The sequence below is a fragment of the Hesperophylax consimilis genome, chromosome 23 (genome assembly GCF_061612785.1).
Source record: "Hesperophylax consimilis isolate HC1 chromosome 23, BYU_Hcon_1.0, whole genome shotgun sequence".
In the NCBI taxonomy this organism is placed as follows: Eukaryota; Metazoa; Arthropoda; class Insecta; order Trichoptera; family Limnephilidae; genus Hesperophylax; species Hesperophylax consimilis.
The window spans coordinates 16,567,604-16,586,931 of NC_142858.1; the positions used below are offsets into that span (position 1 = coordinate 16,567,604).

At 31.7% G+C, this 19,328-nt stretch overlaps 1 protein-coding gene across 3 annotated transcripts in view; it reads right to left on the reverse strand.

Moving 5' to 3' along the window:
- Positions 1-19,328, reverse strand: part of LOC149412376 (frequenin-2) — a 268,559-nt gene that overhangs the window by 132,660 nt on the left and 116,571 nt on the right. For all 3 annotated transcript variants that reach the window (XM_089646180.1, XM_089646182.1, XM_089646181.1), the window contains one exon: positions 14,370-14,536. In XM_089646180.1, the coding sequence (XP_089502306.1) occupies positions 14,370-14,433 (64 nt within the window). In that variant the 5' untranslated portion in view covers positions 14,434-14,536. The remainder of the gene's footprint in view (positions 1-14,369; positions 14,537-19,328) is intronic.

Consider the following 19,328-nt stretch of genomic DNA (forward strand, 5'->3'; position numbering starts at 1 on the left):
TATTTATTTATTCTCCCAAACGTTTGATGCAATCAGCCATAATGGTTTACATGGCGTAATGGATCAAGAATTTTAAAATTGTGTATGAAATGAATACATTACTTCTTCAACAAAAACTATATACCAGAATTTTTCTCTGTTAAAAATACAACGCCAGTTTTACAAAAAATATGCATATTGATTTTCGACTAAAATAACAAGCACTATTTTTCCGTGCGTCACAAAATATATTTCTTGTAAATATTTAGTTTCCGAATAATATTACCCGATTTACTTTTTTTCGTTATCTAATCATTGTAATAATAAATATAAGTCTTATTTACGTTAATGGGAGAAAGACTCGTTGTCAATGACAATGCATTCTATAAAATTTTGGTGGCAATCACATACACACATGCAGACTTTTACGCTTTTGATGAGGTTCGGTAACATTAAAGCAGTTAAGATAAGCAATAAATGAAGGTCCTGCCCGATCGACATTTGGCAAGGTTGGTAGAGTTGTTGACTCCAGTACACGGGAGGAAGGTTCAATCCTCAGTCAAACGATTTTCATGTATTTTTGTTGTTGGTTTTGAACGTTTATTTAGATGTATGTAAAAAAATCATAAATATAGAAGGAACAAACACATTTCAAAATAAATTAACACCAAGCACCAGCAAAATACGGTTCCATGATAACTCAACATAGTGACAATTCAACACACCTTTACAAAGTGATATAAAGTCATTAGAAACGACGAAAAAATTTTTTAAACCTAATCTAACCTACTTAACCCAGTTAATAAAGTTTTGGTTTCATCACTCTCCATGACTTTATATAACTTTTTAAAGATGTGATGAATTATCATTTTAATGATTTTTCCGGTCACCGCAAAATGTAGTGTAATATTATAAAGTTATAAATCTCTACGTTTAAAATTATTTTGATGACGTATGATTATTGTCATTCGTAAAGAAATTGTAATTTAAACTACTCCAAAAATTATACGAATCCGCACGGAATATGGAATAATGAACATATTTTAATATCCTAACGTAAATATAAATAACATTTGCATACAAGGTAGGCGTATCTATTATCTGTGAAAATATAAAAAAAAAATTATGCACTTCAGTACAATTAGACTTCAGATTTGGAATAAACATGTAATCAAAATGCTAATGGCTGTTAATTTTCAAGATGTTAAGCAAACAAACGTTAGAAAAATGTTTATATATCCAGATATTTTTTGTAATACATTTGCACAAGAACGTTACTAATCAATATTTTTATGTTATGTAATCTCAATATTGCCCCGCAAAACAACACTATTTTTCTGATAGAATTGGGTTAAGTTGTTAGATCTAAAATATAACTTTTTCGATAGATCCCAGTCGTCCACTTAACCATTTCCTTCCCTCTACAGTTACATTCAGCCTCGCAACATTCCCAAAATGGAATGACATTGTTCAACTGCTCATTTCAATGCATTCCTGACATTGGGATGGCCATAATATGACCACACTAGCTAGTGGATAATGGCTCCCCCGATACTAGAAAATGCCATGAAATAAAATGTGAAAAAGAGGAAACGATATTCTAAATTGACCGTAGTTATATAGGCTGTGAATTTGAGAATGCCTGTTTTTTCATTTTATATAATCTTTTGTTTTACATATATTTTTTTTAATTCATATTCCTTTCTCATAAATTTAAATAACTTATTGCATTCTATGCTGTCTCAGTCATAAGGAGGAAATCCATAATTGGTTTTATTTAACTATATAATACTTATGTACAAACTGATTAAATGTAAACTGTAGATTTCCCAAAAATGAATGATTAAATAAATTTATGTTTGAAAAAAAATGTACAAAAAAATTAAAAAATCTCTTTTGACGTGAATACGGTCTTTTTCCAAATTAATAATTAGAATGAAGATACTATCGAGAAGTAGGTAATTATTTTAAATAAAAAGTTTTTTGTTCTTCTAGAGAATTGGCAAAAGATTTAAAAAATATGTATTTATTAGTGTCATTACAAAGCGAAAAATAAAAAAAATGGCACAGTAATAAAGATACTATAATAATATTATTTTTTATGTTTATAAGACAAGGGTTTTTGTTCATAGCACATTATTATAACACATTATGTATAAGCATTAATTAGTTGCCTGAAATATCCATACAATTTGAAAATATCTCCCGAGTAAAAATAAATGCCGCCAACAGAAATTATTTTTACTCGGGAGATATTTTCAATTTATAAAGATATTTCAGGCGAGTAATTAAATTAATTACTCGCCTGAAATAATATTACTATATGCATTAAATGCTTATAGTAATTTGTTACAATAATAGTAGGTATACTTATGTTGGAAATAACGTGTGGCTAAACTAGGCGAATCTGTAGTGGGCAGATGAATCTAATTGATACGAAGCTAGGGTTTACCAATACATACAAAAAATAACCAACAATCTTTACTCATCGTCCATGGTACAATAACTTTATACGAAAATCGCTAGGATGAGTTCACTGGTTGCAGGACCTGTGGTGAATATACATTGTTTAGTGGCGATTTTAAATTGATTCAAATCTTTTATTTGTCTTTGTTCGTCGGGTAGATTATTCTATCGTTTAGGCGCAAAATATCTGAAGTTTCTTCATCCAAATAAAGTTATTGTTTTGGGCTCCAGAACACTTTGATTCGTTTAAGTAATAATTGTCTCAGTTACATAAGGAGAGAAATAGACAAAAGTTTAATTAATTTATTGATTTGTAAATAGATCAAGTAATACACCTCATTAAGAGAACCTGTGCTGAGGTGTTCACATGTTTAGATAAAGTGTGAATGTTAATTATATTAGTAGCAGTAAAATAACATTATAATAGTATCAGTTCACGATTGATATATTGATTTCCTCAGTTATTACAAAGTGAAAACGGAATGATTAATTGAATGGAAATGCAACAGTAAACAATGGATGGCAAATGCTGCCTCTAAGTCTCAGTTCTGTCTGGCTGCGCTGGCAATGTAATCCACAAAGTGGCATTATTCAAGCATTATTTTATACTATTTTCCTCCGACCCTTGTGATAAATATTTCATATTTCCTGCTACCGACCCGCGCGTCGCGACGCCTGTTAGAATATAAATAATAATTTTCTTCAAAGCTCTCGGGTGTTCACTTTTTGTCCGCATAAAATATGTGCACTTACACCGAGAGTTCTCCGTTACCGTCTCAAATAAACTGCCTTTAAACGGTGTTTACATTATTTTGAAAGCGGAAAAGAGTATTTTAAACGAAATCAGATATTTACGATATTTATTTTAGTGTACAGAAAAATTATTGGTAACAACAAAATGTTTTTCAAATTAACAGACAAATTTCTACATACTTCTTTGCTAACACGTTGTTACGTGATATGATAAAAGCAATGGCGTGTTATTTAATCCAATTTTCGTAAGTTTCCAGTACATGTTCGAAGATTTTGTTAGTAAATAATAAAAAAATGTTTTTCGTTAAAATTTTAACTTTTTGTGAGCCTGATGTGCCTATACACAAATTTTGTACCCTTTGAACGTCGCCGTGTATTTTCAACCCGAATTAGATCTCACAAGTTGATCAGATCAAAATAATTTGCCTTTCTACCACCGATATCTTCTACTACTTTAAAATTATTTTCAAATATTTTAGTTTCTGTTACAAAGTTTTTAGGTAAGTAATATGGTAAGTATAAAGCAAAATATAAGAGTAAATTCAGTTAATTTAACAGTTTGTTAAATGATTATCACTGTTTTCTAAACCATATTTTCACATAAAAAAAACTTTTAATTTTAATTTTTTTTTTTGTTTAAATTTGTAAAGCATTATATATAATTTTCAAGCACCAAACGATGCAACATGCTTTAAACTATATTTTAAATTACATCACGATATTTATTCGCTCGGAGAAAAAAACCGACTGATATATTTTAGAGATAGAACAGGAAACTAAAACAAATGTTTGGTTGTAAACCCTCAGATGATGTAGGTAAGATGAGTTGGGGTTTTTTGACTGTGTGCGTGAAAATGTCGTTAAATAACGTGGGATAGAAAATCTGAATTGTGGGGCGGTCCGGAACATAAACTTAAAATGAGGCATCCGAGCGGAACCCATTTCGGAGAGGTAAATATAAAAATTGAGTACTAGATAATATCCTAGAAAATAAGTACTTACTTCCTTAGAAATACAGCAGCATGGAAAATGTATCCTATTTGCTTTGCTTTGACGAACTCGAATATTTAAAATAGACGTTATAAAGTTTTTGTTTATTCTGTAAATAGTTCGGACTGCTTTCAAAACATGTAAAAATAAATAAAGTAGGTACTTTTTAAACAATTACTAATAATGAATAAATGTACTCATTTAAACAAGTATACCTAATAATTGAAGTAGGTACTTTTTTAAACAAATAATTACAATTTTAAATTATAAACGGCTTTTTTAAAAGTTATTGAAATATCAGCCAGTGCTAATGAATCATATGAAATTTTTAAAATTATTGTACGATTATGAAGTTTTCATTTGTTAATTGGGCTAAAAGATATATCGAAAATTAAACTAGAGGTTTCACAGTGATACAATGCTAAAAAGACATGCTTGCGCAAGATATATTAGAGCTTATATTCTAACAGGTGCCCCAATTGGCTATGTTATATTTGCAATGACAATCGTGGTACACTTTTTCCTCGTGAAATAGCAAAACTCTGCAACAACATTGTAAACAAGAAGATGTTGCATGAATGAGCATATGAAGAAGAATCAGTTGCAACATATCTTAAATGTTTCACTAACACTTAAAACACAATCAAAGCAACACGTAAGACAGCAAAACTTTGGATAAACTTAATCCGCCACATTGGTGTTATTTTAAATTTCATTTTTGCTGATGGAAAAAAAATTGGGATTTACATTTGAAAACATTCATACAGAACGCCACCTGCCTTATGCGAAATCTGCTCTTTTATATTCATAAAAAATGTTATCTTAAATTTAAGTTCACAAAAAAATAGTACGATTTGTTCATTTAAGAGTGTTTGTTTAACATAAGAAGAAAGCACATGTTTTACTCAGTAGTTAGGACTAGTATGTGCATTGAGTAATCCTTGATGAGGTCATTAAAAAAAGTAGGAAGGCTTACGTATTGGCCTGGATTTTTTCTGGCAACATACTAATGGAACTCTATCATTCCTTTCAATCAGTGAAGAATTTAATTATTTCTAAGGTATAAGATAAAAGACAAGTGAACAGCATGATGAGCTTAGAGAGAGCCACCAGTGCCAGAGTGCCAGCAAAAAACAACGAAGACTTTTCAATATTTGTTTACTGGTTTAATAAACACAATCTTTTCCTCAAAAGACAATTGAATTAATTTGCATTTCTTCTACATTAGTATCAGATTCAACTGTAACACTGGACGATGATGTAAAGTTTTCTGAAGTAAAGCTACGCAGATTGGATATGGTTGTTATTCATAACAGTAATAAATCTGCCGGAGTTAGAAACAAAACCGAGAATTAGAAAATCAGGAGATATTTAATAGAATGCGAGTGTGACAGTCCTGCAAAGCGCAAATCCTTTTTTTATGTTTGAACTAACATCGCATCCATCATCTTTATTTAATGCCGTTTTTTAAAAAAAAGGCAAGAAAACCATCATTATGAAAGAATTTAACGATTTTACCGTTGATATCAACTCATAAAGGATGAAGCTGCATCTGATAGTATTATTACGCTAGCGTCTGGACGATCTAGGCCCTCTCATTGGTCGAATTCAAATCGTATGTTTCGGGTAAATCCCGAATAGGAGGTCTGCAGGCAAAATTCGACCACTCTGCCCCTCTGGCGGCATAAGAACGAAGCAAATGACTGGCGCAAATATTTAAATATGCAGCTAACAATACGCATAGTTACGCAAAATTACTTGACCATTAACAAGCGTTTAATAAGAAGATTTCTTCTGGAAGCTTATCACTTTAATAATAAACATAAATAACAAATAACTTTGCTTACATCACTTAATTACATACAACCTCTACATGTTTCATGAACGATGTTCACGTCATCAAAAATAAGTATACATTGATGTTAAAAATTAAATAAAGATTACAATTGGAAAGAAGAAGTTAAAGGAGGGGGGAGGGGTAAGAGTGGGTGAAGTTTATCAGAATTAGGAATTACAATATCGTTAGACGGGAAAGACCAGTTGAGTGGGAAAATATTTAAAAGAGGGTTTATATATTTTTTTTCTTATTGATTATATCTGATTTTATATTGACATGATTTCTTTTCTTCTGTAATAATCTATTTACAATATATACTCACCCTCTCTCTGTGAATGACCTAATATCTACCTATTTAATGTAATTGTTGTTAGTATCACTTAAAGTGGGCGAAGCCCAACCAAGGGCCGCCCGCAGGGCCTAGCAGCAAAAAACCCGCGGAGCGGGTTTTCAACTGCTAGTATGTAATTATTGCTGGTTCAAATATAATAATAGTTTTGATGGTTATCCCAAGAAGGCAACAATAAAATAGCAGGAGTATTCACGAACGTCAAGAAGAGCTGCAAAAAGAATATCAAGTGATAAAAATATTTTCTGATGATACTGTACCACTCACCTACAGGATAGAATTGCACGCCAATTTTCAAAATAAGAGTGGTCAATGGAAGCTTTCAAAACTATTTGTTGCTGCAAACGTACATGGTACGATGATGATGAAAACAGGTTTTTTTTTGGAAACCAATAGCCACTTCTACTAACACCTAAAGTGTATTCTGTTCAGTTTTGTTTGTTTTTTTTTGTACAAGTATGGTGATCAAAATGACACCTTTCATTTGACCATGCTGTCGCTGGATGTGACACGATCTTTGCTTTGTATGGTGTCCAAATTTTATCCATTGGTAGTGATTGTTCAAATATTAGAAACTGTATGAAGCTAAATATTTTAAAATGAAGTATTTAAATGCAAAAAATAATAATGTACAGCGCCGTTTTGTGAGAAAATCATCTCAAGGGCGCTTATCTCATGGGCGAATATGTATTTTAAAGCCAAATTTGATTTGATGAGACTTTTGCATCTCATAAGGCAATACTTCCAAGCTCAAACATGGCTCGTAATTGCTAATGAATGGGAATGGCAAAGGAGATAATATAACGCCTATACATGACATGTCCCGTGGCTCCAAATAAACTTCTCATGCTGGTTTTCCATAAATGCAAAACCTCGTGCAGAAAGTCATGTAGCTGTCGGGGGCAGACAAGAGTGTTCTGATATGTGTGGACACTGTAATGTGTTAACAGCAGAAACAGGTCAAAAATATTTATGAACTATTTGAAATGACTGTGATGCTCAGTGAATAATAATATTTTATAACCCCCCAAAAATTCATGTTTTAATTTAAGAGATTTAAAGGTTTTAGTACAACTCTTTAATTTCAAAGTTTGTGAAGTCCCAGGAGAGCAAGCAAGGAGGATTAGGGACTTGGTAAAAATACTCCCGGCAGTAAGTAGTTTTCCCTTAATTTGTTCCAATTCAATGACCCCATGGACTCATTTTCCATTCTTCATCATACCCCTCCCATTAAGGGTTAACGTAAATTCATTCATAAACTGCTCGTTAATAGATGGCGCTATTTTGATTATTTAATAAATAACCTTTTTTATGTTATGATTCAAAATAATAAGATGATTTATTTGTTTGCGCCTGTACACGCAGTAGGTATATTAATATGATTTGTCCGTATAGTAACTAAATTATTTCAAGAACGGCATGCAAATACAATATATATAGAGACTCACTGTAGCTTATTTGGCCACATTTTAGCCAATTTGTGGGCAATTTGAAGAGATGCCTATCTTAAAACATTTATAATTATTTCATAAAAAAACATAAAACTAACTGAATAGTTTTACAATCTAACAAAGGTCTCTATCATCTCTTCCGACTTATTTTTCATTAACATTCTACTAAATAAAATTATTGAAATATTTTTTCTTACAAAACATTAATAATGTGTTTACATGAAAAAAATGCATTTTAGAATTTGATTTTATAGCCATGCTTATCCTTTAGGCCATAGAAAGCACACAACAGTTTATATAAAAAATATTTAATATGGCTAAAAATATGTACTACAAACGACAACTTAAAAGTAAATTACAAGCAGAAATCAGTATTTATAATTTATATTTTTCAAGAATCCTTAAAGTATGCCATAAACGATAAAATGTAATGCATTTAATAGCTCTTTAACACTATAAGCACTTTATATATCTCCACATTAAAATACAATGATATAGTTTTTTGAAAGCAGGCGGAAATTTCCTAACCAAATACTTCAAAATTTCAGAACGCTCCAGTGGTTAAAATATTTTATTTGTGTATTTTTTAATGAAATAATTTCATATGTTTACGGATAAAACTATTCATGCATATTAACAAACCGTACATTCAGGCGCAAACAAACAATTCATGTTAATATTTATTTAAAAATATTTCTCACAAAACGTATTTTTTCGTTTATAAAAGAGCACAGTGTGAATTCTTTTAAGTATACCAATTCTAGCGTATCACGTCACATTCCAAATGCATTAACCTCCAGGCAACAGGAACTTTCGTTGTGTATCACATGAATAAAAACACAAATGTGTCCAATTTAGCGATGATTCACGGATATAAATATACAAGTTAAAAAATAACACGTGAGTTAGAATGAGCGATAAGTTACTTATTTGTATACGCTTCAAAGTAAACACGCGCGTCGATAAATGCGACGTTAAAAATAACGTATAAATGTTTCCACAACCCGATATCGCGATGTCTTCATATTAGTGGAGAGCCGCTTTTCAAACGTAAACGAGCTTTTCGCTAAACATATTGACTTTTAATGAGGCCCGGAAGCGATGTCATGTCTTGTTGCTTTTCGCTAAACATATTGACTTTTAATGAGGCCCGGAAGCGATGTCATGTCTTGTTGCTTTTCGCTAAACATATTGACTTTTAATGAGGCCCGGAAGCGATGTCATGTCTTGTTGCTTTTCGCTAAACATATTGACTTTTAATGAGGCCCGGAAGCGATGTCATGTCTTGTTGCTTTTCGCTAAACATATTGACTTTTAATGAGGCCCGGAAGCGATGTCATGTCTTGTTGCTTTTCGCTAAACATATTGACTTTTAATGAGGCCCGGAAGCGATGTCATGTCTTGTTGCTTTTCGCTAAACATATTGACTTTTAATGAGGCCCGGAAGCGATGTCATGTCTTGTTGCTTTTCGCTAAACATATTGACTTTTAATGAGGCCCGGAAGCGATGTCATGTCTTGTTGCTTTTCGCTAAACATATTGACTTTTAATGAGGCCCGGAAGCGATGTCATGTCTTGTTGCTTTTCGCTAAACATATTGACTTTTAATGAGGCCCGGAAGCGATGTCATGTCTTGTTGCTTTTCGCTAAACATATTGACTTTTAATGAGGCCCGGAAGCGATGTCATGTCTTGTTGCTTTTCGCTAAACATATTGACTTTTAATGAGGCCCGGAAGCGATGTCATGTCTTGTTGCTTTTCGCTAAACATATTGACTTTTAATGAGGCCCGGAAGCGATGTCATGTCTTGTTGCTTTTCGCTAAACATATTGACTTTTAATGAGGCCCGGAAGCGATGTCATGTCTTGTTGCTTTTCGCTAAACATATTGACTTTTAATGAGGCCCGGAAGCGATGTCATGTCTTGTTGCTTTTCGCTAAACATATTGACTTTTAATGAGGCCCGGAAGCGATGTCATGTCTTGTTGCTTTTCGCTAAACATATTGACTTTTAATGAGGCCCGGAAGCGATGTCATGTCTTGTTGCTTTTCGCTAAACATATTGACTTTTAATGAGGCCCGGAAGCGATGTCATGTCTTGTTGCTTTTCGCTAAACATATTGACTTTTAATGAGGCCCGGAAGCGATGTCATGTCTTGTTGCTTTTCGCTAAACATATTGACTTTTAATGAGGCCCGGAAGCGATGTCATGTCTTGTTGCTTTTCGCTAAACATATTGACTTTTAATGAGGCCCGGAAGCGATGTCATGTCCTGATGCCGTCTGGCTAGATCATTCCACAAGAACATGTAATTTTGTTAACAAAAATCCCAAGCACGTATGCCGCCCAATTCCCAACGACGTAATAAGTTATTATGACAAAAATATATAGAATGAGAGCACAATTGGTTTGCTGTAAGCTGCCGTACGACGAGAAACCAGAATTATTAAGATAGATTATTTCGAGGCACGCATGAAGATTGTTATGAAACTCTCTGAGGCCCATTATGAGGGAACGTCCTTCACTGTAAACAAGGATGAATTATTATATTTCCACAAAGGATTTTGATCCTTGATTTAAATTCACTTCTTAACAAAAAAATCTACTTTTAACAAATTCTATATGATGCTTTTTTTCGTAGAAAGCAAACACTTTGTGGTTGGTTAATACAAAAAATTAAATTAATCAATAATCACCAAAAAATAATAATTTAAGTGCTGTACAACTAAGTTCTTTAAATATATTTTTTTTAAATGTTAATGGTGTTATATAAATTGCCTATACGTAGGCGCTCCTGGTCATTTAATGTATTTTTATTGTATGGAATTTATAAAAATGATAATATCTGTGGTCTGCCTCTGAGTGTATATGTAACTCGGTTTCAATGAACTCTAAACGGTTATGGGAACGATTCAGACAAGCGATTTCTGAATTTTGGCACGAAATATTTTCATATTTGAAATGTGTATTTCTTTATTTTAATTTTGAACAGATCTCTTAATTTTTAAAGTTTGGGGAAAATATTTTTATTTAATAATTTAGTACTTTCTGTTTCAAAATTCCTAATCAATAATATCCCTTGAGTTTTCACGGGCCGGCGCTAGTATAAAATGATATTTGAATAGAATGGAACATAACTAAATTTCTTACATATTTTTACATACAAGTAGTATATACGTACATAAAAAATAAATATATATATATATAATACGTCTGAAATAAGGTTGATTGACATCTCGTTTGTGGAAAGTTGTGAGATTGAAGGAAAATGAGAGGTAGGGGAGAAGAAAATAGGAGCGGAATAAAGGTCGCATTTATTTGTTGACCATGAATTAATTTAAAAAAAAATAATCAAATATGTCATTTTTGAAGTGCCGTGATTTGATCTTGCACCACTCTTAATTAAATACAAGTGTTTTACTCAAACGGGTTGCATATTGGATATAATATGCGCTGATTAATTTACGCAGGCAGCACGTAAATTATTTAGAAGGAAATGAATAGCTAATAAAGTGCAAGTAAGGTAAAAACCTCTGGGAATGAGTTTAAAACCATTTTTCACTTTTAATGTATGCGTAATGTAAACGCAAAATTTCAACGCATGTTTGTGTAGGTCTGAAAAATAATATTATTTCACCAAAAATATAAAATTATGTGATTTATTGAGGAGGGAAAAGTTGCCAAAAAGTTTTAAGCCGGAATCGAAAAATGTAAAATTTCGAAAACCTTAAATCCTGGCCGTTGCTGTTAACTGATAAAAAATAATTATTATATTTCTGTAAATGTTGAAAAATTTGTTAATATACACATATCTTTGTGCTTTGATAAATTGCCGAGAGGTGCGGTAGTGAGCGATGTGGTAAGGGGTTCTAGAAGTAGTTGGTGGTCTGCCGGCTGTAATGGGCGTTTTTTCATCGTTTTCAGCTCCAAAATATAAAAATATTTAACTTTTGTCCATGAAAAAAAATATTACGCAGGTAGGAAAAGTAAACTATTCACTTCTTCAATAGTTCATATAACTTTGTTGTCACTTTGATTATAATATATAAATGAAACAATTTGTGTATATTACGTTTAATTAATAATAATCTACATTTCCAAAACCAATGGCTTCTTTATAGGATAATTATAATAATAATATATCTTTATTTAATAAATTTGCAACTATAAATGTGTAAATAAATAAAATACAAAACAATTAGATAAATTTAGGATTCTGATAACCTGCCTCACTAGGCTAGCCGGTGTTGAGGCAGTTATTTTAAAGCCAGTGGCTTATTCGTCGGGATAGCTAAAATGAATGAATTAAAAAATAGTTATGTGTGGAAATTTGTAAATGTATATGTTACATTAAAAAATATATATTTAAAATTAAAAAAATGCTAAATATATACTTTTAATAATTAACTTTTGTATGATAAATTAATTCATTTTATATGATTTATTTATATTTTTCATTATAATATTTTTTTGGCTTCACTTTTTTTTTTTTAATTCGTTAATTTTAATTATACTGATGAAGAAGTTTGAAACGTTTGGATTAATATTAATTGAATGTGGTGTAAACAAAGTGTTTAATTTATATATAAGTAAACTATTCATTTCTATCTTACTTAAAAATGACGAAAATCTAAATATATAGGGGAATGTGTTCAATTCCCAGTCAAACAAAAATATATTAAGGAATAAAAGAACAAATAAAATATTTCACGATAATCACAACGTTGAAACATATTTATTGAAAAAATGTGCTATGATTTACAAAACTAATGAAGAAATTAATTTGCTCATACAATGAACCTAAGAATTATTATTTCCTATTATAACAGTATCCTAAACAGAAAATAATCCGAAAAGTTTAACCCTTAACAGTAAATTAAAATTTTTGCGGTAAATGATATTTACTACCTGCCTTCACCAGATAAATTTAATTTCAAAGAACTTCCGCCTTCCAGGCTATTTATTTAATTTATTACTTCAAATTGACCCTCAATAATACAGATGGAGATTGCCTGAATGATACTAAAATTATGATTTCTCGCAGTCCCCTAGAAAATAACTATAATTGAATCCTTAGAAATTACAATACTTCTTTCTGCCTCATTTTGTTGAGAGGCTTACTCTCGGCCTTTAATCAAGTGACGAATTATATTGACAAAATTGAATGCAGTGCAGTTTTTTGCATGATTGAGCATTCCCAACTGTTCTCACCGCTACTTATTATATCAAACACCCCTTCGACCAACGTAAACTAAATTTGTTACACTTAATCATTAAGACCTAGCGCATGCATTGGAATTCCACTACCTCCTCTCGATTTAATTTTTTAAGTTTTTTATGCAATTCTTTACAAGTTTTACTCAGTTGCGCTCTCTTTTTTGTCCAATTTCGTTCGTTTTTGGCTCGATGTAACGGAAACCATTTTAACAGGCTTTACTGGGAGTTTGTTTATACCACTCATGTGTCTTGTACTAAAGTTTTTCAAAATTGAGAACACTGAAACTCAGCAAAGTTCTCCGTCTTAGAAATTATTGATTGAGTTTTTAAATACGAGTCTAGTCTGACCTTCTTCATAGACACATACATTTTCCATATAATCATCTTCTTGGTTTGGAATGCACTTCACGAGATCGGGAGTATTCAATAAATGGTTTGATTTGTCAATGATTACGAGTATTTGATTATCGTAAGATAATTACAATCAATGTCTTACAGGACAAACGTCCGTTCTATCAGAGATTGTGAATTATTCTAATGAGGGAAGCGACTGGAAGTGAGCTCCCTACCTTGGGATCGGCTGGCATCGGCTGTAAATTTAACAATTCGGGTACGACCGACCCGCTATCTCTGTCAGATGGTGTAAATACCGCCATATATGGCAAAACCTGGATTGTAATAATTTCTTATAACTGACATAAGGTGGGCGGTATCGAAACCACAACCAAAATCCTCTCTGAACTACTGAAATAACCGATAAGAAGAGCTTTTCTAAAAAATTACTAATACTTTAGTCTTTTCCTCGTTTAAATATTATTTCGGTTGTTTATAACTTTCATTTATTAAGAAGATAGTATTGAAAAAAAATACAACATTGACTTGTAAAGTTTGATACTTTTTTGAATTGAAAAAAAATCGTATCGTTATTCCACGTATTGACATTACAAATCATTTTTAACCATTTTAAAATAATATTAGGATCCATTGAAAACATATATATACATTCCAATAAGAATTATCTCGACTTAATTTAAAAACAAACCTGTCATTGATAATCGAGAGCAAAAAACATTTAATGAAAATCGATCTAAAAGAGACAAGTATCAAACAGGAAGCATGTAACTTACCGTCGGTAGCAGCTCCGTCGTTTCCTTTTTTATAAACTTTCATACTGTTTGATTTTATTTGTTGAAAAGTCGAATAGCAATCATATTGTTGCCTCAAGTAAAAATCAAACTTATCATTGATAATCATATAATACATAATAAAAAAACGTTGAAATTAAAAGTGACCCAAATGAGGTAAGTATTAAGCAAGGAGTAACTCACAGTAGGTGTCCGTGGTCAGCCGATCGATCGTTTCTTGTTTTAGTTTGGAGTTCTTCTTGCCCATCGCTAGGCCGCCTGCTTCCTATCCTCGGGCGGCTGCCTGTAGTAGTTGGGGCGCGGGCGGGGGCGGCTGCGTCTGCTGTTGATGCGGTGTCACTTAACTTTACCTAATAAAGTAGGAGCGGCGCGGCGGGGGTGGGCGAGTTTCATGAAATTGTACAAAGTAGTTAGTATTGAAATTTACATTTATTAATAACATGAAAAAAACAGAGTAACATTTTAGGCTGAGGTGTTTCAAAACGCGTCACTTTTGATGACCATCAAATCGCAATCATTGTCATTTTGATTTTTTGATGGTCCCCGTTTAACGCCGATTCTAGTTTTTAATCAAATTATGGTAAGCTAACGGGCAAAATTTTATAATTTTTTTAAAAAAAATTTCCCCCGTTGCGAATAACCTCACAACATTAAAAAAATCTTAGTATCATAATAGTAAACGGAAAATGTTTCTTGTTTCTTGATGGAGGACTTAGTCAGGCAAGGAACTCACGACGCCTGGCTGGGAACCATGCCGGTTTAAATATGACAGTTACGCTTGAAAGCTGATCACAATTTGATCAAAAGCTGACACAGGCCAAGAATCGGTGTCTAACGGGGATGGTTCAATTGTCAAATTTAAAATGTTAAAAAAACGATTTGATGGTCGTCAAATGGAATGGCAGTTTCAAATACCCCAAATTTATTATTTTCTGCAAATATATGTAGGGTGAATATGTCAAAAAATACGATTAAAAGATACAAGTTGAGAAGGTACTAATTGAGAGGTCAAAACGGTAAATTATTCATCAGATACCGTATGAACCTCTACTTAGTTATTGATAGGTATCCGAAAACATAAAATGAATTTACTTTATTCAAGTGCCAAGTTTATTATAGAAATATAAAAGAGTTGCGTTTCTTGTAGAATTTGCTACATTTTAATCTCGATAACTGATTAATTTTTAATCGATTTATCTGATCAACTGTCGGTACATAAGACTCTATGGGTGCCTAAATTGTTGACGATATAATATTTTATTACTGTAAAGTTTTTATAGCTAAACTGAACGAAAGATTTTCGGAAATAGTTTTGACGTCGCTCTGAAAAAAATATCCCCAAGTGATTCTGCGACACCACATCACCCACAGAATATTTCAGTCCAGGAGAAGTTTTCCGGCAACTTTGTAAATTAAATCTTTAAGAAAAACTCTTTCTAAAAGGGTGACAGAGAGCATGGCAGAATGAGTTTTGTGAAAGGGAGTGTCTGCAAATAAAAGTCAATTATCTTAGAATAATCGATATGCGATAACTGAAAACTGGAAGACTAGCTTTGTAAATTCAATTTCAAAGCTTTATAAGAGAACACGTAACAAAATGAATTGGTTGTATTAATTCTATGCGTGAGTTTCTCCCAATAAAAATAGATATTTTATATTCTCGGCGAAGCCAAATTCAAAGAGAATTTCATTATAAAAGTGCGGCCATCTCGTGAACCAGAAGTGAATTTATCTGTTTTATGGATAAGAGGCGTAATTCAATTCTAACTTTCTTTGAGGTTTGTTTATTTTATTTCTTAATATGTATAAAGTTTGTTTTATATTTTTTTATGTGAAACCGCACAAGAGTCCCAACAGCTCCAAACAGTTTGGAGCCAGTGAGACTATAGCATCCCCAATTGGGGTATATTGTGAGGCTGAAGGTAGTGGGGAGGGGAAGGAGATGGGGAGGAGGAAGGTGAGGAAGTGCCTGGATATTCAGGTCTCTTCACCAAAAATGGCCAAAGCCATTTCACGTTTGACGTTTCAATTCTGAATGGTGGTCTTACACCAAGGCGATACTGAGAGTATCTTCCACTCTCGAACGTGTTGCAAATATACCATATATTATTTTACAAAATAAGTTTTTTCGTCAAATTACGTATTTACAAAACTAGATTTATTTTTGTGAACCTTTTCGTAAGTAGGTAAAACTCATCAATGTGCTATTAAAATGTACATATAGAATAAAGTACTTTTCTTTTATTTCTATAAGTGATCAATTGTGACTTTTGTTCTTTTTGGAGTTACCATCTCATATAAAATATCATGTTACACGTTTATGTGCTTTATTTGAAAGATTTTACATTTATATAGTATACGTAGCTTCAAAAACAAAGTTTTTAATTTAATTTTGATTCGGCCCGGTGTAATTGATGGACTTACCGTCGACTTTGCCCTAGCTGGCCTAGAAAATCGATGTGTGTGGGGTTTATTTTATTTATTTCTTATGACGTATTACTATGATCTCAAATGTTTCTAGGGTGATCTCTCCAGAAGTTACCAATTCATCGTTTATTTTATTATATTTTATTATATTTTATAGGTGAACATCCGTTTTATACAATTTTAAAACAGTTTATAAACCCAATAACAATATTATTGAATATATAAAAAATAAAATAATAAAATGGAGTTCTACAAATTAAACTTAATAACAATAAATAAAATAATTTTAAAACAGTTACGTAAAATATTTGAAAATCAAGATCATGTTTTTATTGGTGACCAAATAAATTATCAAAATGATAATTCATCACATCTTTAAAAAGTTATATAAAGTCATGGAAAGTGATGAAATAAAAACTTTACTAACTGGGTTAAGTAGATTACGTAGGGTTAGGTTAAAAAAAAAATTCATCGCTTCTAACGACTTTATATCATTTTTTAAAGATGTGTTGAATTGTCACTGTTGAGTTATCATGGAACCGTTTTTATTAATCTTAAATATAAATAATTTACATCCGTAGGAATCCCTTAAGAAAAATTTGAGATTGTAGTAATACGTTCATCAGACATAATTACAATGTGAGCATCGAGCAAACCCTCGTTATTTAATAAGACACTAATTTAGTGTCTTATTTGAGCAATTTTATGATCTGAAAAGTTATGGTAAGGAAATTAGTGAGAAAAATGTTTAGTATTCATTTTCAAGACTGAAATCCTGTTATTATTTTTTTATGATAAACTAATGTTTTAGTTATTATTTTTTTGTAATATAAAGGTTTTTCAAATTTTTAATTTAATTATGTTTATTTTTTTGTACAAATTGATAATAAATTGTTAGAATCAATGATAATTCGACTGAAATACTCATAAAAATTGAAAAAATACAATGAGCAATAATTGTGGAATGAAATAGTGAAAAATATTTAATTTTTTGGCGGGTTTGGAATAAAACGATGTCGCTTTTTTGGCAAGTAACAAACACTCTTATTTTTCCAGTAACTTCTTTATTCAGACGTTGTTAGATATTAAAATATTATGTGTGTATGAACGAAATAAATATAGGATTGTCCGACATATTCATATTTAAAAGTTGCAGCGAATACGACCTACATTCTACATCAAGGGTGTGATTGAGGCGACAAGTAACGTTTACAATACGACAAATACGGATACGTGTATAAGACGACCTACTGCCAGTATGCTATCCTTATACTTATACTTAAGTAATTTGTGTGTATTTACGAATAAAATGTTATGCCTTGGTTTTTACTAGGGTTTACGATGAAAATAATTTCTCATCATACGGAATTTTGGCACTCGTTTACTCAATTTGTTTGGAGATAGCCATAAACATTTAAATTGATAGACAAGCAAAAGCAGGGAAAGGGGAAAAAACTAAGTTGCGTGTGGCGATGGGGGAGACATGACCTCTGTGATTTGTCAATAAATGAATCTGACAGTATTCAGGCAACTTAAAAACATTTTTTACTATTTAGTCTTCCAAAATATAATGTGATTACCAATCCCTTTTACACTGGTGCAGAAATTGCTGGCCGCATAAAAAACTTTACTGCAAATCTCAAATCGGGAAAATAAAAGTTCGAGCTTCTTTCCGAAATTGAATATTTTGTTTCACTATTTACTTAGACACTTTTAGAAAATTTGTTATAATTTACCCACCGAACTTATTTTTAGCGGTTCGTTTAAATACGAATATTCAGATCCTTCGCAGAAAAGTTTCACAAATGGACTGCGTTTCAAACCTTTGCAAAAGTATTAGTGAATTTTACTTTTCCACTCAGGTTCTTGTTATTTTGATGAGCCGCGTGACAGTTTAGAACTAAAACCACACAATTGAACAATAACCGTAAACTTTCGCTCGCCACTTTTGAGATCTCTTAAACATGTCTGTAATTTGTGATGTCATTTAGTTTAAATAATAAAAAAGCATAATTACACCCAACATCCGAAAATCTCGCGCTCCAATCCAATTATTAAATAAAGCTACATTCATAATAATTCGAATAAAAATATTTTTTTAAAGATTATGTTGGTCCCGCAGTGCGCCAGTTTGTATATAACTGTTTTATTTGCAGCTGCATTTTGTCACAAACTAATAAAATAAAAATATATAAATAACCGTTCCACTATTGCATCATTTTTGATTATTCCAACAAAAGCTCGTAAGTCTTGCCTTGCAGGCGTTTCATAAAATAATACAGCTGGAATTTCAAAACGAGCTGTGATGTCAGTAATAAATTTTACCTCCGACACTGTAGATAACACAAAATTTTAATGAACACCATCTTGAAATACAAGATGGGGTAAAAGTAATGTCATAATATGAATGTGCCACAATTTTTGCAAATGGCGTCAAATGTCATTGTGCTTTGATACTAATGTTTTAAACAGATAAAGAATTAGATGACAATAAACAATTGAGCGATACACACCTGAAGAACGCGGAATTATTGTTACATCTTATTTGAACAATTTACATTTTTTTGTTTTAACGCGAATTTCATGCGCTGGTCATTTTTTCAAAAATGGTCTCAATTGATTTTGCATATAAAAAATCACTGCAGTACTGCAATTATAAATTCTTCGAGTCTCAGAATTCAGAGAGAAAATTTTATTTAATATTTTAATATAATA